Source organism: Macaca mulatta, chromosome 17, assembly GCF_049350105.2.
Source record: "Macaca mulatta isolate MMU2019108-1 chromosome 17, T2T-MMU8v2.0, whole genome shotgun sequence".
NCBI classification, from domain to species: Eukaryota; Metazoa; Chordata; class Mammalia; order Primates; family Cercopithecidae; genus Macaca; species Macaca mulatta.
In genome coordinates, this window is record NC_133422.1 from 92,708,090 (window position 1) to 92,729,445 (window position 21,356).

A 21,356-nucleotide genomic window follows, 5' to 3' on the forward strand; every position below is an offset into this window, starting at 1 on the left:
TAAAAAGCAGACATGAAGATCACACCATTGATACAGGATTTTGTTTGTTTGTTTGTTTTTGTTTTGAGACGAAGTCTCGCCCTGTCACCCAGACTGGAGTGCAGTGGCTTAGTCTTGGCTCACTGCAACCTGCGCCTCCCGAGTATCTGGGATTACAGGTGCCCGCCGCCACCACGCCTGGCTAATTTTTGTATTATTTAGTAGAGACAAGGTTTCACCATGTTGACCAGGCTGGTCTTGAACTCCTGACCCACCTGCCTTAGGCTCCCAAAGTGCTGGGATTACAGGTGTGAGCCACCGCGCCTGGCCTGATACATACTTTTAGAATCAAGTAGTCTAGTTGGGCACTTTTTCTGTTCATTTTTCTAAAAAGTAAATATACAAATGTTTTTATATTACGTTATATATACATATAACCCTTTCTAAAAAAATTTTGTTACTCTTTCCCAAATAAGAACTTTTTTACATCTCCCTCTACCAGCATGACATGTTTATAGTGTCTAATTGGTATTCCATCTGTAATTTTTTTCTGTAGCTGACTGGAAATATCGGCATGCAGGATTGATGGCCTTATCTGCCATTGGTGAAGGGTGCCACCAGCAAATGGAAGGAATTCTAAATGAGATAGTAAATTTTGTTTTACTTTTTCTTCAGGATCCTGTAAGTACCAGTAAATATATGATTGAAAATGATTAGTGTTGTAGCTTCAGGTGGAAACCTTATTGCTTTTACTAATGAAAGGGAACGTTTTCCAGCATCCACGAGTGAGGTATGCAGCCTGTAATGCCGTGGGACAGATGGCTACAGATTTTGCACCTGGTTTCCAAAAGAAATTTCATGAGAAGGTAAGTAACAAGTCCTCAGACACTCAAATCAGACTTTAGGAAGAGGGGTGGACATTTCACCATATATGCCCACTTGGTTTCATTTCACAGGTGATTGCAGCTCTGCTGCAGACCATGGAAGACCAAGGCAATCAACGTGTGCAGGCCCATGCAGCTGCTGCCCTCATTAACTTCACTGAAGACTGTCCCAAGTCACTACTTATTCCATACTTGGATAATTTGGTGAAACATCTGCATTCCATTATGGTACTTAAGCTTCAAGAGGTAAGTTTTAAGATCTGTAGGCTGCCTTCTCTTTGTAGATTAATTTGGGTTGATTTGATGGGTAAGAACTGGAGAAAGAGGGACTTGCAGCCTGACCATAAAGAATATAAAGTAAAAAAAACCAAGGAGGATGTTCGGAGTTGTGGAGTGATGAGTAGAAAAATTCAGATTTGACCAAAATGTGGGCTGATAACTGAAATTGGGAAAGATACAGCTAAAGGTCAGGTAAAATCAGTATATGGATCACCCTGAAAATAAGGCAGAGAAATTTTTGAACTCTGATTTATGTAAAGTGTGAAAAACCATTCTATGTTCTTAAATGCTGCAGGAAATCATCATATGGTAAGAAATTAGTGTAGTAGCATTGGGTGAGGCATACACAAAAAAGAGAAGATTTAAGGCAAGACCATCACACTGTCATTGTCCAGGAAGCTTAGATAGTAATAGTGGAAGAGGTGATTCTGAAAGACATTTCATGGGAAGCATTAACAGTTTGTTTCTGGCAGTTTGAATTTTAAAAGATGAAAGGGCCAGGCACGGTGGCTCACCCCTGTAATCCCAGCACTTTGGGAGGCTGAGGCAGGTGGATCACCTGAGGTCAGGAGTTCGAGACCAGCCTGGCCAGCATGGTGAAATCCCATCTCTCCTAAAAATACAAAATTAGCCAGGTGTGTTGGAACACGCCTGTAATTCCAGCTACTCGGGAGGCTGAGACAGGAGAATCACTTGAACATGGGAAGCAGAGCTTGCAATGAGCTGAAGTGGCACCCCTTGACTCCAACCTGGGCAGCAAGAACAAAATTGTGTTTCAAAAAAAAAAAAAAAAAAAGATAAAAGAATAAATTTTAAAATGTTGACTATTCTAACCAAGGTGACAGAAACACAGAAGTTGTAGAAACAAGATCATTTTTGAGTATCCAAGTAAAAATGATTGTAGTTACAGCTGAAGGAAGGGATACAACCTGAAAACAATTGAAGGATGTTAGTCCAGCACAGTGCATGAGAGATGTAGATGTGAAAAGCAAGGATTTTAGCCCAGTTTGTCAAATGCAATGAAAATGGATTACTGTTATAAAAATGAAATGAACAGAAGGCATAGAAAGGCATAGAAAATAAAAGATATAAACCTGCTCTCAAATTGCTGTGAAAGTTTCTAATGCCCTCAATGCCTATACTTAATATGAACTGGTAGCAAATAGTTAACAAACCACAGTTTGCATAGCACTGGTGATTGGTCAGAGAGCAAGACAAACAAGAAATGCAATGTCTCAGAAGCCAAAGAGAGAGGACTTAAAAACAAAGGCCCAAGTGCTCACTATCAGATGACAGCAGACTAAGAATATGATAAAGGAAACATGCACGTGCCCGAAGGCAGACCGAGGTGGACACCAAGTTAAAGGCAGATAGGTTGGTTGGTTAAATCAGTAATGGATGGATCCAGCGTGACTTTACAGGTTTGGGTGGGTGGCTGTGGTGTGAGAGGCCCTGTGTACCCCTGCCCTTCCTTCCTGCAGTGAGGCACTATGTGGGTTTTTAAAGATAAGTAGAAGGAGTTGTTGGGATGGGATGATAGGAGGACAGTGTTCATGAGGAGGAGTTGTATGAAGAGAAGGTAGCCTAGCGGAGGAGGAAAGACATTTCTCTGAGGCCAGCAGCACAGTCCATACTAAACATGGAGCAGAGGTTGAGATGCAGAAGCAGGAAGTGAGAGAACTTCCTGAAGACATGGTTGAATGTGTAACACAAGGTAAAGAACTCTGCTGAGAGTGTGGGTGTAGTTGATGGGAGGAATTATGAAAATCTGAAGTAGTAACTGGGTCAGGTTCATATGAGTCAATAAATATTGTATTTTATTCTTTAATTTATTTTGACATGGAGTCTTGCCCAGGCTGGAGTGCAGTAATGCAATCTCTGCTCACCGCAACCTCTGTCTCCCAGGTTCAAGCGATTCTCCTGCCTCAGCCTCCCAAGTAGCTGGGATTACAGGCGTGCACCACCACACCCGGCTAATTTTTGTGTTTTGAGTGGAGACAGGGTTTCACCATGTTGGCCAGACTGTTCTTGAACTCCTGACCTCAAGTCATCCACCTGCCTGGGCCTCCCAAAGTGCTGGGATTACAGGTGTGAGTCACCATGCCTGGCTTCCTTTTTTTTTGTTTTTTTTTTGTTTTTTTTTGTTTTTAAGATGGAAGTCTTGCTCTAGTCAGCCCAGCTGGGATGCAATGGCACAATCTTGGCTCACTGCAATCTCTGCCTCCCTGGTTCAAGCAATTCTCCTGCCTCTGCTTCCCTAGTAACTGGGATTACTGGGGTGTGCCACCACACCTGGCTAATTTTTATTTGTTTGTTTATTTATTTATTTGTTTGTTTTTTTAGAGACAGGGTTTCACCATGTTGGCCAGGCTGGTCTTGAACTCCTGACTCAAGTGATCCACCCTCCTCAGCCTCCCAAAGTGCTGGGATTACAGAAGAATTATTTTAAAATATTGCTGGTGACAGGACAGGCCCAGCAGCAGATAGGTAGTAAGCATTTGTTACTAGCTGGGTCAGAGAACACCAGGTCTTTGGTGCAGAGAAAAAGGTCATCTCATCTGTTTCAGCAAGACAGATGCAGGAGAAGGCAGCAAGTTTCCTTGGTGGGATCTTCTGGGGAGGGGGTGGTTAGAAGATAAAGGAAGGGGCCAAAGAGGGAATTTTCTTTATGACATAATAAGACAGCACAAAATATAAGTAGAGGAAATCAGTGAAGAAAAAAATGAGTATGAAGTGTAGGCATTAAAGTTGATGAACACAAAAATTTTGAGTCCATATCTATACTCAAGAATTAGCTGTGCTTTGAGACAAGACAAAAATGAGTAAGGGGTATTGTGTTAACAGAAGACAGAAAAAAAACTCACATAAATAGTTCAACATAAATTCTTTTTATAAAAATTTCCTCCAAAACCTGCAGTCTCTGCTTTTGGAGAGGTGGTCTCATTCTGCTGTTTCAGAAAAGCATTCAAGAACTTGAAGGGAGTAGTAATTGTAAATTTAAATACTTCTTCCAGTTTTCCTTTGAAGTAATAATTTGTGTGTCTTCCTTCTAGCTGATTCAAAAAGGCACCAAGTTAGTTTTGGAACAAGTCGTGACATCCATTGCGTCAGTTGCAGATACTGCAGAAGAAAAATTTGTCCCCTACTATGATTTATTTATGCCATCACTGAAGCACATCGTTGAGAATGCGGTTCAAAAAGAACTGAGACTTCTGAGAGGAAAAACTATTGAATGCATTAGCCTCATTGGTCTGGCTGTTGGGAAGGAAAAAGTAAGTAATTTCTATTATGTTGAATTTACTGTATATAACTTGGCTGTGGAGGCATTGAGAGTACTAGAGGGATTTTTTCCTTCTGATAAATGGTTTTCTGGATGCTTGTTTTTTTTTCCTTACTCCTTTCACATTGCTCCTGTTTTATATACAAATTAATTCCTGCCTTCGTCTTTTCATTGTTTGGTTTGGTGTTTTTTGTTTTGTTTTGTTTTTGAGACCAAGTCTCTCTCTTATCACCCAGGCTGGAGTGTAATGGCACGATCTTGGCTCACTGCAACCTCTGCCTCCCAGGTTCAAGCAATTCTCCTGCGTCAGCCCCCCAAGTAGCTGGGATTACAGGCATGCGCCACCTCTCCCAGCTGATTTTTGTGTTTTTAGTAGAAGTGGGCTTTCACTATGTTGGCCAGGCTAGCCTTGATCTCCTGACCTCAAGCAATCAGCTCACAGGTGTGAGCCACCGCTCCCAGCCCGTCTTTTCATTGTTAATATTAAGGTTTCTTTTTAGCTCAGCTGTGCTCTTGATGCCTCCTCCTTTCCCCGCCACACACACTGTATCTCATGGGAGGTGTGTGGAAATCAGTATCCATGTTAGTTCCCTTTAAATGTGCGCTTGGAAACATGTCGCTTGCTTTCCTATTAATCTAAAATGCATCAAATGTTCTCTAAGAGAGAAATCTATGCATATAGATCTTCAGAAAATAATTACCAAGGACCATTGGCCAATGTGTTTCTCAGCCAACATCTCAGAATTGTTCAAGCTAATGCAAAAGAAATTTCTCTGTCATTGAACCCTCATGTTCTGACCCTCAGAATTATCATCAGGGAACCTCTGTCTTGCCTTCTTCAAAACCAGCATCAGTATTAATTTATATTTGGAACTGGTTTCTGTGAGACACTGACCACTAAAACATTGGTATGTTTTATACCAATAAAATACTTCTGTGTCCCATACTCTATATATCTGGCTTTCATTTTCTCTTTAAAACGCTGCCTGTCTATACAATGGAGATTACCAGAACTGCAAAGAGTTAAGTGAAAATCATAGACAAAATTTTATGTAGTGAATTCTGTAAACAATCCAAAATTTTCTTTCTGAATTTGAATTCAGTTTTACTGCTTGAAATGCTTAAACCATAGACTAACACCTGATGCCATTAGAAGTACCTTTATACTGTAGTCCACTGCCCTTCAGTGGAAAATATATTTTTCTAGAAAGTGAACTAAATCTGTCACAATATAGATGAGAATTTTTCAATATGATAGTTTTATCTATGGAGGTTATGACCTATGTGGGCAATGTAGTCAATTTTTTGGCAACGCTTTGCTAATTAAGAAACAAAATTCGGTAGCAACGAGTGTCTCTCTACGTATTTTCCTCTAGTTCATGCAGGATGCATCAGATGTGATGCAGCTATTGTTAAAGACCCAGACAGACTTCAGTGACATGGAAGATGATGATCCTCAGGTAAGTGGTCTTAATGCGTTTGCCTTGATCTGCTAATGAGTTGTGGACAGCACACGGTTCAATATATTTAAAACAAAAGGAGTGATAGGTTTCTTGACATTCTGTCAACCCCTACTAGCAGAGACATTCTTCACTGATTTTCCTTCTGTTTCTCAAGCCACTTTTTCTAGTCTGTTGTCGGTTGCTCTTGCTTTCTCTGACTCTCGAGTTTTGGTGTTAGTGAGTTCTGTCCAAGGCTCTCTTATCTTCTCACTCCCATGGAGCAGTGTCACTCATAGACATGGCTTCCAGTTTCCTCTATATGCTTGCAACTTTCAGATCTTCAGAATTGAAGTTTCATTTCTCCAGCATGTAATAGACATCTCCATTCAGATGTCTCCTACCCCTTTGAAGTCTGCATGACCTCCCTCCCCTGGCAGAAAATACAGAACCCAAGAATCTCAGGACACACTGCTTGCCTCTCTGCCTATGAGCAGACAAAGGCATTTCATTAGGAGGAACCCCTGCCTCTCGACACATGTACATACACACATAGGTATATACACCCAGCTAACGCTTGCTCACAGTTCTTATCCTTTACAAGATTTTCCTGATCTGGTCAGTCTCAATGGTGGGCAGTTCCAGCACTGTGTTATAGTAACATCATAAATGTTTGTCATAATCTTGATGGTATTCCCAACGCCTGACATATAACAAGGCACTCCGTAAATAATTGTTGAATTAAATTTTGACTTTACATAGCCACACTGTATTAGTTTAAATAGGAAAACATATCATTTTGCAGAGAAAGCGTGTTTTGTTGTTGTTCGCTTTCTTTGCAAAATGACATACAAATATACATGTATGTTTTGTATGTACCGAGATAACAGGCAGGAGGGATACTTAGCAGGCTGCTGATAGTAGGGAGGCTGAGGGGACTGTAAGCAGTAGGGAGGGTGGTAAGGACAAGGCATGTTGCTCACCTTTGTATCAGCCAGCATGTAGTTTCATGCCTGGCATGTGAGAAACACCCAGTACCTATCTGAAGAGTGGGTGGACTTTTACATATGAAATCATTAAGAGGTGGGGCATGTGTCTATCCATGCTTAATAAATAAAATAGGTAGGTGGATGACAGATACTGGGATAAGAATCACTTTCTAGGTTGCAGGGATGGTGAATGGAACCAGATTCTCTAGGTAATTTCAGATGATGAAGTCTGTGTAAACACAGTAATAGGAGAAGAGGTGTTTTAAATATACTCAGCCACTTAACGAGAAAATTATAACAGCTAAGGGAAAAGGATGTTTTGTTTCTTGGGTTTTAATAAATGTTTAATGAATGGAGTGGCAGGCAATAGGGATACAGAGTCAGATAAAATACATTTCTGTCTTCAAAAAATTTGTGACTGGGAGTTGACGAAATGTTTGGCTTTGTTTAGGTGATTAGTTTCATTTAGGTGATTCAGATGCTAAGAAAGAAAACTAGAATCACTTACTGAAAGTAGAAAGAAATACCCAAGGTTCTGGTCTTTGTCTTTTGCCTCACCTGCTGTCCATATCCCAGTGTAGGGTGAGTTCACAGGGATTTCATTATTGATTCTGAACCTTTTAAGTATATAACCTTTAGAAATGCTCTTATTGCTTAAGTACTGTAAACGTATCAATAAAACATTATTTCTATGAAATAAGGAAATGACTTTATCACATTTACCCATTGGTTTTTAATCTATTTTTTTAATTTTAAATTTTTTCCCCAGATCTCTTACATGATCTCAGCATGGGCCAGAATGTGCAAAATCCTTGGAAAAGAATTTCAGCAGTACCTTCCAGTGGTTATGGGGCCTTTAATGAAAACGGCTTCAATTAAGCCTGAAGTAGCCCTTTTAGATAGTAGGTGTCTTTAGAAGGACCTATTGGTTGTAATAGTTCTCTCTTTGTTATTATTTGTCATATGCATTTGTTTTCTTTTCCGTTAATAGCCCAAGACATGGAGAATATGAGTGATGATGATGGTTGGGAATTTGTGAACCTTGGAGATCAGCAAAGCTTTGGTATTAAAACTGCAGGACTAGAAGAAAAATCAACTGCTTGCCAGATGTTGGTAAGAGAGCACTATTTTTACTAAACTTTTGTTTTACATCTTATATTTATATACATTTTATATGAGTGCTTTTAATAGCTGCTAAAGAAATTACTTTGGAGAGCCAGGAATATATTCCTTAAAAAGCAAAGTTTTCTTTCCATTTTAAAGAAATCATGTGGATAAACCTTTCATTATCAGTGCTGTTTTAAATAGCAAAAAACAGCAAATAGCCCAAATTCCTGTTAGCGGGAAGACGAATGATAAATATACAGCCATTACAAAGAGTTTAGAATATAAGCTACACAAGGGAAGGATTTTTGTTTGTTTTGTTCTTAGTCTACAGTAGGTGGCCATGAAATATTTTTTAAACAAATTAACAGAAGTGTGTTCATGCTATTTAATGTAAAACAAAACTGGTATGATTTCAATTGTGTAAAAAAATAGATACAGCAGGAAAATCAAAATGTTCAGTTATTATCCCTTATGGTGCTTATGGTGTGCGTATGTGTATTTAGTTCCTAGTTTTCTTTATAAGCATGCGTTTTAAAGTGAAGGATAATTATTTTATTTTATTTTATTTATTTATTTTTGAGATGGAGTCTCTCTTTTTCACCCAGGCTGGAGTGCAGTGGCATGATCTCGACTCACTGCAACCTCCATCTCCGGCGTTCAAGTGATTCTCCTGCCTCAGCCTCCTGAGTAGCTGGGATTACAGGCGCCTGCCACCACAGCCGGCTTTTTTTTGTATTTTTAGTAGAGATGGGGTTTCACCTTTTTGGCCAGGCTAGTTTTGAACTCCTGACGTCAGGTGATCCGCCTGCCTCGGTCTCCCAAAGTGCTGGGATTACAGGCGTGAGCCACCGCACCTGGCTAATACTTATTTTTAAAGTTAGATTTTAGAAATTATGGTATATTACAAATTTAGCAGTTAAGTAAACCTAAATAAAAGTTGCTTCAATTTTATTTTGTATTTATATTACATGTTCTAATTCATTTAAAAGTATATTTCTTATTGTCATCTACAATACTTAGTATCTATAAATTATAAACACTTTGGATTTTTGTGGGTTTTTTCCCCTCTCAACTGGAGAGCAAATACAAATAATAACATCTTAAAATAATCTTTAGATGTAGTAGAAGAGAATGAAACAATTAGGTTTTTTGGGGTTTCTTTTTGCTTTTTGAGACGGAGTCTCACTCTGTCGCTCAGGCTGGAGTGCAATGGCTTGACCTCAGCTCACTGCAACCTCTGCCTCCTGGGTTCAAGCGATTCTCCTACCTCAGCCTTCTGAGTAGCTAGGATTACAGGCGTGCACCACCACGCCTGGCTAATTTTTTGTATCTTTAGTAGAGGCAGGTTTTCACCACGTTGGCCTGGCTGGTCTCGAACGCCTGACCTCGCGATCCGTCTAATTCTGTCACCCAGGCTGGAGTATAGTGGCACGATCCCAGCTCAGTGCCACTTCTACCTCCTGGGTTCAAGCGATTCTCCTGCCTCAGCCTCCCAAGTAGCTGGCGTTACAGGCAGCCGCCACCATGCCTGGCTAATTTTTTTATTTTTAGTAGAGATGGGATTTCACTGTGTTGGCCAGGCTGGTCTTGAACTCCTGACCTCGTGATCTACCCGCCTCGGCCTCCCAAAGTGCTGGGATTACAAGCATGAGCCATCGGGCCCAGCCATGATTTTTTAAAAATACAAAATAACAGAAGCCTGTTTGCTACACATTTACAAAGTAAATGCTACAATTAACTGATGGGTTGGGGAAGGGGTGATGTGTCTTTTAGAATGATTTTTCCTCTAATAAGTGATACATTTTGTTCGATGTATTGGCTAAAACTTGCTGAATAGAATATGAATGATTCCAGCCTTGGAAAGACAATGTATATGACAATAATTTCCTTTTTTTTTCTTTTTGTCACTCACCAATACTACAATCATTTCATGACCCTTTTAGTACTCTTTTTAGTTGGAAGACTAATTTGACAGTTCTACATGCAGCTTTAAATGTAGTTCTAGTCAAAGTACAACCTCCTATGGTCCTTAATGATTTTGCTGTTTGTTAATATTAATGCTTGAAAACTAACATGAATCTTTATTTCCTCCCAATACTTTGGTTACAGGTTTGCTATGCTAAGGAGTTAAAGGAAGGCTTTGTGGAGTACACCGAACAGGTTGTCAAACTGATGGTCCCTTTACTGAAGTTTTATTTCCACGATGATATCCTACAACCTTTGAATACAAAACGTGTAGATTTAGTAAAGTTGTTTCTTGGAGTATTAGACAGTGTTCACTGAAGTAGACATCACCATGATTGTATTTGCACTAACTGTGCTTCAGGGTGATAAACTCGGTCCTCTGCGTGTGCCTTTGTTTCCACTTGTGCCAAAACATGAAAAAGAAAATGTCACCTATCCTCTGTTTGTCAGCTTTCTGTGGCCCACTTAAGGATTTAAGGATAAATAATTAGCAAATGATTAGAATTATATATAGTTGCTACTTTCCCCAAATATCTTTTGGTAAACGTTAAGAAAATAAGAGTTTTATTTTAAAAGATGGTGTCTCACTCTGTCACCTAGGCTGGAGTGCAGTGGCGTGATCAGGACTCACTGAAACCACAACCTCCCAAGTAGCTGGGACCTACGTGCACAACACCGTGCCCAGCTATATTTTTATTATTATTTTGTAGAGATAAGGTCTCCCTGTGTTGCCCAGGCTGGTCTCAAACTCCTAGGCTCAAGCAATCCTCCTGCCTTGGCCCCACAAAGTTACGGGATTAAAGGCGTGAGCCACTGTGCCTGGCAAAGACCTGTCTTAATAGATTAGAGAACCAGCGATAGATAGTCAACTTTCTGTAGCAGTGAGAATCCTCCATTTCCAATGTGGATAGCACCTTTGGGGGAAACGTCGCTTGGTACATCTGCATTCTCTTTTGAGACAGAGTCTCACTCTGTTGCCCAGGCTGGAGTGCAGTGGCACGATCTCAGCTCACTGCAACCGCCACCTCCCAAGTTCAAGTGATTCTTCTGCCTCAGCCTCCTGAGTAGCTGGGATCACAGACATGTGCTACCATGCCCAGCTAACTTTTGTTTTTTGTTTTGTTTGTTTGTTTTTTGTTTTTAGTAGAGACGGGTTTTCACCACGTTGGCCAGGCAGGTCTCGAACTCCTGACCTCAGGTGATCCACCCTCATCTGCATTCCAATATCCTTCTTAACATAATAGTAGTCGTAATTAATATTTTCTGGTACATTTTTATGTCTTTACACACAAGAGAATGTTAGAGCCCAGACACAAACCCCGATCTCTCTGACTCCAAAGCCCCTTTGTCATCATTCCTCTTACAATATCCTATAGTGGTGTCCTTTACAGAAGACAGCTTTTACCCCACAAAGACTTACTTCCCAGGATGCCAGAGGACAAAGTGAAATTGCATTTAAGAGGAAGTTATCAAGACCTTATTTTGTAAATGAGATTAGATAGGGAAAGACAATTTAATCTTTATTGAAAACTGAAAAGGCCAGCATAGGAAGAGGTCCTCGGTAGTTTTTTTCAGGGAAATGCTTCAGTTGCATTTATTAGAAACATACTCCCTGAGGTTTTGAGGTGGGTACACCTTGAGGCATGCTAATGGTCATGGGTCCTTTCATAGTCATTTTTGTATTTTGGTTTACATTTGAGCAGTAGGCAGCCCTTCACTGCTGCTGGACTTATTCCTGCCACTTTTATAGGTGACAGGAGACGGGAGGTATGTCTTTTCTATTTTTATACATGCTTTATATTTAACACAAGCTCTTGGATATCTTAGATAAACAGAAGTTGCCTAGCACTCCTATTAATGCATTGAACCCTTTAACATTTAAGTGAAATAATAAACAGTCTTTTGAGGTTCCTTAACAATGAAACGTGTTCGAGTGGCAGCAGCAGAATCCATGCCTCTTCTCCTGGAGTGTGCAAGAGTCCGTGGTCCTGAGTATCTCACACAGATGTGGCATTTTATGTGTGATGCTCTAATTAAGGCCATTGGTACAGAACCAGATTCAGACGTCCTCTCAGAAATAATGCATTCTTTTGCAAAGGTGAATATTTTTCTCTTAAAAAATATGTATAAGGTAGTATGTTCATTTATTAGTCTTGCTAAAAGTTTAAAAAAATTTTTTTTTGAGACAGAGTATTACTCTGTTACCCAGGCTGGAGTACAGTGGCACAGTCGCAGCTCACTTGAACCTTCGCCTCCTGGGTTCAAGCAATTCTCATGCATCATCCTTCCAAGTAGTCGGGATTACAGGGATGTGCCACCACACCTGCTACTTTTCGTATTTTTGGTAGATGTTCCCCAGGCTGGTCTCGATCTCCTGGCCTCAGGTGATCCTCCTCGGCCTCCCAGAGTGCTGGGATTACAGGTGTAGGCCAGCTAAATAAATTTGTATATGCTGTAGTGTATGATTTTTTTAAAAATAAAAATGTTAAATTTTTTGTTTTAATATTTTGGTATTATGTTTCTTTTAAAGAGGGTAAATTTGCCTTGGAAGGACAGTATAGGTAGAGGGAATGATACAGACAACGGCACGAAAGCATGCGTTCTTTGGAAAAAGAGAAGAAATTCTGAATAGTATTTTAGTCTTGTACTTAATAATCCAACTACAGAAGCTTGGGTATCATCTCTAGTTTCTGTTCTTTCTACTTTCCTCAGTTCCTCTGTTTTTTTTTCATTGCCCCATCTCTTTCTCATGCCGTTGAAATAGCCCTCTTGGTCTGCTCCAGATCTCTCCTTTCTTTTGCTCTCAGTTCGTTCTGCTTTCCTCAAGCACTGCCTTGCTCTTCATTGAGTCACTTCCTTTCTCATACAGTGTCATCCCATTTTGCACACCTGTAGTTTGCTCCAATCTTGATTGAAGATTTACAATTTCTCAGCATCTTTATGTATCCTTATTTACACTCTTGTAATTCAGAATTCCTTCTGTTTTTCCGAAGAAAGCATGCTTCCATACCTTTGCCTATATTATTTCTTCTACCTCTAATACCCTTCCTTCAGTGTTCTTGTATGTTGTGTGTACCGAGTATGGATATAGCGGTTGTGTTCCTTAGGAGCTGGTGTGTGTGTATGCATGTGTGTGTTCCATCTTTGAATCGTCAGTACCTGGCATGATGCCTGGCACCTAGGTGTGCTCAGTAATGTTTAAAAGAAAATGTTTTTTCTAACTCCAATCTCTACAACGCTGTCATTCTAACAAATACAAGCTAAGCATATTTAAATAACTAATCTTTCAGGATCTGAACTGTGTTCATTTTTCCGTATGATTCTTAGTGAAGTTTAACTTTAGACTTTCAACACCCCTAATCTTATGGATTGTTTTCTTTTCTCAACCTCATTAGTGCATTGAAGTAATGGGAGATGGATGCCTTAATAATGAACACTTTGAAGAACTAGGAGGTATATTGAAAGCAAAGCTTGAAGAACATTTTAAAAATCAAGAATTACGACAAGGTAAGTTTTACATGCTTTTATTTCTGAATACAAACCTTGACCATTTTGGTGATCATTTAAAAACATTTATTTGGGTGTGTTTTAGTTAAAAGACAAGATGAAGACTATGATGAACAGGTCGAAGAGTCACTACAAGATGAGGTAAATTTTTCCCTTTGGAACTTACTTCCATGACCACTTGCATCTGAAATACTTGTAAATGCCTCAGTTTCTGATTTATGTGACTTGTCATTCTGATGTAATTATCAGTCTTTAGCAGAGGAATTGGATATATTTCCCCTCTTAATTTATGAATGAGTAATCTGAAATTAAACTGGTATGTCTTTTGGTGCTATGTGCATTTTGTTGTAATACCTCACTCAGCAAAACACCTTGAAGTTTTCCTAGTTCATTTACATACTGCTCACAACAACCATTTGTATTTTGTGGTGCTTTCACTGTTTTAAAGATGAGTAACCTAAAATTCCAGTGTGAAATGATTGCCCAGAGTCACACTATTGACCGTCTGGGGCCTTTTTCACCAGGTTACTTAGTTCTCTCATCAAACCACCTAGGACTGTCAGGCATACTTCATTGTGTGTTTAGAGTCCAGCATCTCATCTGTGGCCGCTTGGTGGGCCAGTGCTACCATGTAGGTAGTACCAGCTTCCTGAAGGTGCCCACATGCTTGTAGGCCCAAATTGCCACTAACAGCAAGACCCCATTCTCCCCACCATCCACCCCGAAATGAGGATTATTCTGCTGAAAACAAAGTAAAAATAGTAAAAACACCTTCATTTCAGAATGTAGAAATTAGAGATAATTTTTCAACCCATCTATTTTAATTATGTTCTGAGGAAAATCTTTGCAGTAAATACAGTTCTTGCCACACACCTTTGTCTTTCCAAGTAAGACTGGCCTTTGATTAGTAAGAGACATGATAACCCACCCTTGACTTCAGTCTCTAGACTCTTGATTTACCCTTAATTCAGGAATGAGAAATTGATTTTCTGCATTTTTTAAGGTTTTTATAAATGTTACTATTGATGATAGAAAATATACTTTTTAATCCATATGGGTGTGTGTGTGTGTGTGTGTGTTTTTTTCTAGGATGATAATGATGTTTATATTCTGACCAAAGTGTCAGATATTTTACATTCAATATTCAGTAGCTACAAAGAAAAGGTATTACCATGGTTTGAACAGCTGCTTCCGTTAATTGTCAACCTCATTGTAAGTGTTACCTTTCTTAGTAGTTGTTTTGGATAGTTAACCTAGAATTGTTTTCATTGCAGCATAAAATCTAATGCTTGAAGTTAAAATGGGTCTCAGAAATGATTGTTTCCATTGTACATCTTTGATTTTATCAAGTTGACTGCATTACCCTGGATATTTTCTCATTCATTGTATGCTTGAAGATTCCTACCTTAGTTTTCCATAGGCCAATTCAGTTCTAACACATCTGAAAGACATACAAGTGATTTTTTTTTTATTATTTCAGATTATATATGCCCTCCTAAATTAATAAAAGGAAACAGAATGGTTACTTCTTTTTTAGTGGACCATAGATAATTCAATTATCTTTGTTATGTACTACCAGCAATCATGGATTATGGATAATGGGCTTTCATATATATATATATATATATATATATATATATATATATATATACACACACACATTTTTTTTTTTAAACCTTCTCTCACGCATATATTTGATGTTTTAAAAAATGTTTTATAGACTTTTGTTTATTTGTTTTTCTCAAGATAGAGTCTTGCTCTGTCGCCCAGGCTGGAGTGCAGTGGCGCGATCTCGGCTCACTGCAGCCTCCGACTTCTGGGTTCAAGCACTTCTCCTGCCTCCACCTCCCGAGTAGCTGGGATTACAGGCGCACGCCACCACGCCCAGCGAATTTTTTGTATTTTTAGTAGAGATGGGGTTTCACCATGTTGACCAGGCTGGTCTCCAACTCCTGACCTCGTGATCCACCCGCCTTGGCCTCCCGAAGTGCTAGGATTATAGGCATGAGCCACTGCTCCCAGCTCTAGACTTCCTATTTTAAAGCAGTTTTAGATTTACAACCAAATTGAACAGGAGGTACAGAGATTTCCCACGTGCCTGTGCCCCCATGCATGTATGGCCTCAGCACCATTAACACCCCCCATCACGGTAGTAGATACATGTGTTTCCATTTATGGGCCTACATCAACACATCATATAATGGCCTGTTCAGTTTTTTGGGGTTTTTTTTTTTGTATCTTTAGTTGTGTTTTTTTGTTGGTTTTTAGTAGAGACGGGGTTTCATCATATCGGCCAGACGGGTCTCAAACTCCTGACCTTGTGATCCGCCCGCCTTGGCCTCCCAAAGTGCTGGGATAACAGGCGTGAGCCACCGCACCCAGCCATGTATTGGGTTTTTTAAAAATATATTATAAATTAGCAGCTGTCATCAGATGTTTGGAATTTTTCTTTTTGGCTTTCAATTTTGCATTTTATTATATTAAGTAGTACATTACATTTTTAAAAAGATTCAGGCACACATGACTTAGCCTGTTGAATAAATGCTATATGTTAAGATCTTTGCAGCTTTTATTATTATTGTATTTTTTTAATGTAGCATTACCATTGTCTTTTTTACAAAGTAGATTTATATACAATGCTGCCACCGTCAGTTCTTCTGTGTGATAGTGTCAGATTGTAGAGTTCTGTAACAAATCACACATGTCTTTGAAACCTTAATTTTATTAAATCTGTGTATTTGATTGAATATCATTGGTCACAAGAAGTGGTTGTTACTATGTTTTCTTTTTTCTTTTGCCTATATCAGGAATATCAATGTAAGCAGATAGTCTATAGTGAATATTTCTTTACATTCTTTGTGTACACCAGTATTTGAAGCTTAAAAGAGAATTTCTTTTGTAGTGTCCACATAGACCATGGCCAGACAGACAATGGGGATTATGCATCTTTGATGATGTCATAGAACACTGTAGTCCAGCCTCATTTAAATATGCAGAATATTTCCTAAGACCAATGCTCCAATATGTATGTGACAACAGCCCAGAAGTCAGGCAAGCAGCTGCATATGGCCTGGGAGTCATGGCACAGTATGGTGGAGATAATTATCGCCCTTTTTGTACAGGTACCTTTGCTTATTCAGTTATATGCATTCCAGACATCCTGTGTATCCCTACTTTACTCTTTACCACACTCCCAAACATTATTTGCCTATTTCTGCTGTAGTCTGTTTTCAAACATCTCATCTGTAGCATTTAGGATTTTAGATGATAAAAAGATATGATTTATTCTCATAGAAATAGAATCAAAGGCATCCCCTGCCCCCAGCCTTCCGGGGTGCATTTCTCTTTGCGTTTTGGTGATATACAATCGCCTTAGAATAGGAATTTTTTTTTTTTTTAATTGAGACACGGAGTCTTGCTCTGTCATCCAGCCTGGAGTGCAGTGGTGCAATCTCGGCTCACTGCAACCTCTGCCTCCCGGGTTCAAGCTGTTCTCCTGCTTCAGCCTCCTGAGTAGCTGGGACTACAGGCACCCGCCACCACAGCTGGCTAATTTTTTCTGTTTTTAGTAGAGACGAGGTTTCACCGTGTTAGCCAGGATGGTCTCGATCTCCTGACCTTGTGATCGGCCCACCTCAGCCTCCCAAAGTGCTGGAATTAGAGGCATGAGCCACCATGCCTGGCAGAATAGGACTTTTAAAACTTATTGGGGATTATAGTTAAGCAGCTTTTAAAGCTGAAGTACCCTCGCGTGATGTGGTGAGTACTATAAATCTGGAGGCCACTAATCTCTCTGGGTCTCTAAGTTAGTAGAGGACTAGTGCTCCTGTCCGTGCTGTGGCAGTCCCCCCTGTTACCATTCTGTAATGACATAGCCAAGAAGACAACACTTCCCATACATTTTAACATTTCTTTACCATAATCAATATCTGGACCAAAAACAAAAATATGTATATTCATTTGCATGAAAATGTGAGATTTTAGCTGAACTTCTTTGAAATGCTTATTTTAGAAGCACTTCCCCTGCTGGTAAGAGTTATTCAGTCTGCGGATTCTAAGACCAAAGAAAATGTCAATGCTACAGAAAACTGCATCTCAGCAGTAGGGAAAATCATGAAGTTCAAGCCTGACTGTGTAAATGTTGAAGAGGTCCTTCCACACTGGTTGTCTTGGCTTCCACTACATGAAGATAAAGAAGAAGCTGTTCAGACTTTCAATTATCTGTGTGACCTGATTGAAAGGTAAGAAAGCAGACTGTGACCTTATTTCCTTCCCCTCCACAGTGCTTCCTGATTTTTCTTGTTTAACATCAGTCTTTTAAGGTTTAACCGATGATCTCTGCACAGTCCTCAGTTGGATAGGTTTATAACAGTGCTGTCTTTATAAGTCATATTAAGAAACCATATCACGGTTAACATTGCCCTTATAATAAGGTCTAATTTTGAGTTATTCTTTATGAAATTAGATTCAACAGATGAGGCACTTTAATTATTTATTTCTGTATTTTTAAATTTTTTTGGTAGTGACAAGGTCTTAACTGTTTTGCCCAGGCAGGTCTCAAACTCTTGGCCTCAAGATATTCTCCCACCTCAGCCTCCCAAAGTGCTGGGATTACAGGCATGAGCCACCAAACCTGGCCTAAGGGCATGTTGTTTAGTGTCTGTTTTCTAAGTCCAAGTTCCCCCCAAATATAATCAGATCTAAGCTCTGTCACTATTGATTATTATTTTTAGGTTATGAATAAATTTAAGGGCTACAACCAGTGGAGTTTGTAGCAATAGGCCAACAGGCATATTCTCCATACTTGTTTTAAGTTCAAGTTCACATAAGAAATGGGTTTGAGTCTTCCACTGAGTACATCATTAAGGAATGTAACAGCCATCCTGCAGACTACGTGCTCCTGACCTGCTCCTGCATCTGAAATGACCAGGTCTTAATTATGCTATTTGATCATCTCCCTTGAAAACGACTACTCTGAAATTCTCTTAGTGACAAAGACTAGAATTCTTAAATTCACTGTTAGGTTTTTTCCTGTTAAACTTGCCTGAGTTTATTTCCCAGTTTGTTCTTGAAATGTTTATATAATTTTTTTGAACTTCAGAGTTATTTTAGAAGCAATTTTGTAGTAGCAAAATAAAATTTGTGTTAAGAAACTTATTCTTAGTAATACAATACATTTTTTTAAGACATCACAAATTATTTATAAGGTATTTGGAGCATTCTGTTGTGTTTGGCCCTTAAAACAATCCTGAGAGATGAGTCCAGTATTTTTTTTTTTTCTTATTTAGGAAGAAACTAAAGAGTTCATATGTAAGAATGGCTGGTTTTCTTAGTGAACACATAATCATATTTCTCCTTATAAATTTCACTTACTAAGGTTTTCTTCTTGTTTGTCAGTAATCATCCAATTGTTCTTGGCCCAAACAATACCAATCTGCCCAAAATATTTAGTATAATTGCGGAAGGAGAAATGCACGAGGCAATTAAACATGAAGATCCTTGTGCCAAACGTCTGGCCAATGTCGTTCGCCAAGTACAGGTAAGCTGATTTGGTTGAATTGTGAAAGGGGAGAAAAAGCCTTTTTGTCTTTATATTCCTCTATGAGAAGAAACTAGAAATCTAATAGCTAAGGGAATTTTATTTTTATATTTTCATAGTCTCTTCTCTGTAAGCCTCAAATGGATTATACTTAATGTAATCCATCCATATGTTCTTATTATTTATTAGAATTAAAACCTTCAGCTTAGGACATTATGAGCCTACCAGTTGGTGCTTAACACAAGCTTATTATGTGTAGTTTTTCTGCCTATCTGAAGAAAAAAACTGAGATGTAATAACAACTTGGCACCTGCCAAGAAACTTTATAGATGATTTTTACTTCCTATATTCATGTGGTATATGGGTTACTTTAAGATGTTACCTGCTTTGTGTAGCTTTATCAATGCAAAAATGAAGAAACCTTACTGTAAATGAAATGAACTTTAAAAAAATGAACAGATTTCTTGCTTTTACAATGATACTCATCAAAATAAACTACCTAGGGAGAAGGTATTTTGGCATTATTACAGTCTACCTATGATGATGATTAAAATCCTTCCAAATGAGCATTTTGCCATGTCTAAGTCTCTGAACATGTTTCTTTCCCTAGACTTCTGGAGGACTGTGGACTGAGTGCATAGCACAGCTCAGTCCTGAGCAGCAGGCCGCCATTCAGGAGCTCCTGAACTCTGCGTGAAGGGCCTTAATGTCACCCACCAGAAAACTAACTCCAAATAAACGCTTACCCTTTCGTTTAGGTTTCTTTGTTTTGTTTTTGAGCAAAAGAGAGCGGTAGTGTTGTGTGTAGGCCATTCTGGAGAGCCATGAGCAGGAAGAACAGCGCTGTGTTGCAGAATGGAGTTTCCATGGATTTCTACCAGACCAGTGAAGGAGTTCCTGGAAGCCCTGCAGTAGCACTGAAGAGTATTTTTCTATTGGTATAACCCACCCACCTGAAGGGGAAAGGGAAATCAAATTAATTTTTCTCGTTAGACATAAGGAAATTTAAGGAAAAACAGCTTTAAGAACAGTTACTCAGCGTAGATGTGTGTTCACACAGATTGCTCTGCACTCAGTGTTCATTGTTAATTGGAGTGTGAGTCTTTCTGTAGGGTAGAAAGAAGCCTACTACCCAGCAAACCACTAGACCCAAAAGTTGAAAAAAACTGATGACAGACAACAAGCATGAAGATGGCATATTTGATGTCACTTTGGTTCTTTTTCCCAGAAGGCTTATACAGTGACTCAGTCGGGAAGCTTTCCAGCTTCCAGCCCTTGAATGTGAAGTGTCATTGGCATGTCTGGCAGTAGTCTCTTATTCACTCCTCAATAAACAACATTGAATACAAAAGAGGCTTGTGTAAAAACTCAGTACTGTCTGGCTTGGATTCATTTCATGTTTTTACTATAAGAATGATCTAATATTTTTTTAAAGTAATAGCTATCAGTAATAGCTGAGTGTTTTTTCCCCTAATATTTTCCTTGTGCAGTTCAGTCTTAAGCATCGAGTTTTTACCATCTTCCACTGTAAGCTAAGTTATGATACCTATTCCATTCACAATTGGTGTTCTTTTTAAGGTTTGCAAATTTCAGCCAGTTTTGTAGCTAGGATTGTTCTGATTAGCTCAAAAAGATTTGGCTTAGTGTTTTCATTGCAAATTATAATTGCTGTAGAGCCACACACAACTTTTGAACTTATAAGTATTATGGCTAAAGTTATTTGCTGAAAATTTCAGTAAAATGTGTGAATGTTTCTTTATGTATTAACCTCATAGCAGTAAATGACTTACTGTTGTTTAATTTTTCTAAGGCATCTTAATAGACTTCTGTTGAAAACTTCAGTGTTAACATTTTTATAGTTTGTACTAAATTTAACCGTGATATAAAAATGAATTTTATGCATAGATCAGAATTTTAAATTAAAGGTTTTTTCTTTAAATGATTTGTATTACTTTATTAAAACTAAATCTGAAATGGAATAGAAAATAGAATGGATTACATACAGATGGTTTACTTGTTAGCAGATGCCCTTCAAATATATTTTCCGTTTGCAGCACAACACCATTGCCTGGAGGCTTCCAAATCTAGCAAAACAAAATATTAAATGACTTCACCTGCGCAGTCCTTGGTTTCAGTGGATGGATACCTGTGGGCTCTTGTAATGTGTGTGGTAATATTTGGAGCTTTATAGCCTGTATTCCTTGGGAGAAAAAGATGGGAATTGGAGTAAAAAATGTGTCAAGACAACCCATTTCTGCTCTCTTATGTAGCATCTGCAAAGCCGATTCATGTACTGATGCCAGTCAGCTAGAGCAATGTAGGTTTTTTAAATTTAAATTATGACTACACTTTATTACTACACTTTCAGAAAAGAAACATGTTGAAAAC

At 38.9% G+C, this 21,356-nt stretch overlaps 1 protein-coding gene across 1 annotated transcript in view; it reads left to right on the top strand.

Moving 5' to 3' along the window:
* The window catches only part of IPO5 (importin 5), a 46,345-nt gene extending 25,438 nt beyond the window's left edge, over positions 1–20,907 (top strand). The window contains exons 11-26 of the mRNA XM_002800812.4: positions 536–660; positions 756–845; positions 936–1,109; positions 4,196–4,414; positions 5,799–5,882; positions 7,620–7,752; positions 7,842–7,963; positions 10,067–10,163; positions 11,848–12,020; positions 13,318–13,429; positions 13,515–13,570; positions 14,519–14,641; positions 16,332–16,551; positions 17,442–17,670; positions 18,827–18,968; positions 19,579–20,907. Of these exons, the coding sequence (XP_002800858.3) occupies positions 536–660; positions 756–845; positions 936–1,109; positions 4,196–4,414; positions 5,799–5,882; positions 7,620–7,752; positions 7,842–7,963; positions 10,067–10,163; positions 11,848–12,020; positions 13,318–13,429; positions 13,515–13,570; positions 14,519–14,641; positions 16,332–16,551; positions 17,442–17,670; positions 18,827–18,968; positions 19,579–19,665 (2,186 nt within the window). The 3' untranslated portion in view covers positions 19,666–20,907. The remainder of the gene's footprint in view (positions 1–535; positions 661–755; positions 846–935; positions 1,110–4,195; positions 4,415–5,798; positions 5,883–7,619; positions 7,753–7,841; positions 7,964–10,066; positions 10,164–11,847; positions 12,021–13,317; positions 13,430–13,514; positions 13,571–14,518; positions 14,642–16,331; positions 16,552–17,441; positions 17,671–18,826; positions 18,969–19,578) is intronic.
* Positions 20,908–21,356: the final 449 nt, after the last annotated feature.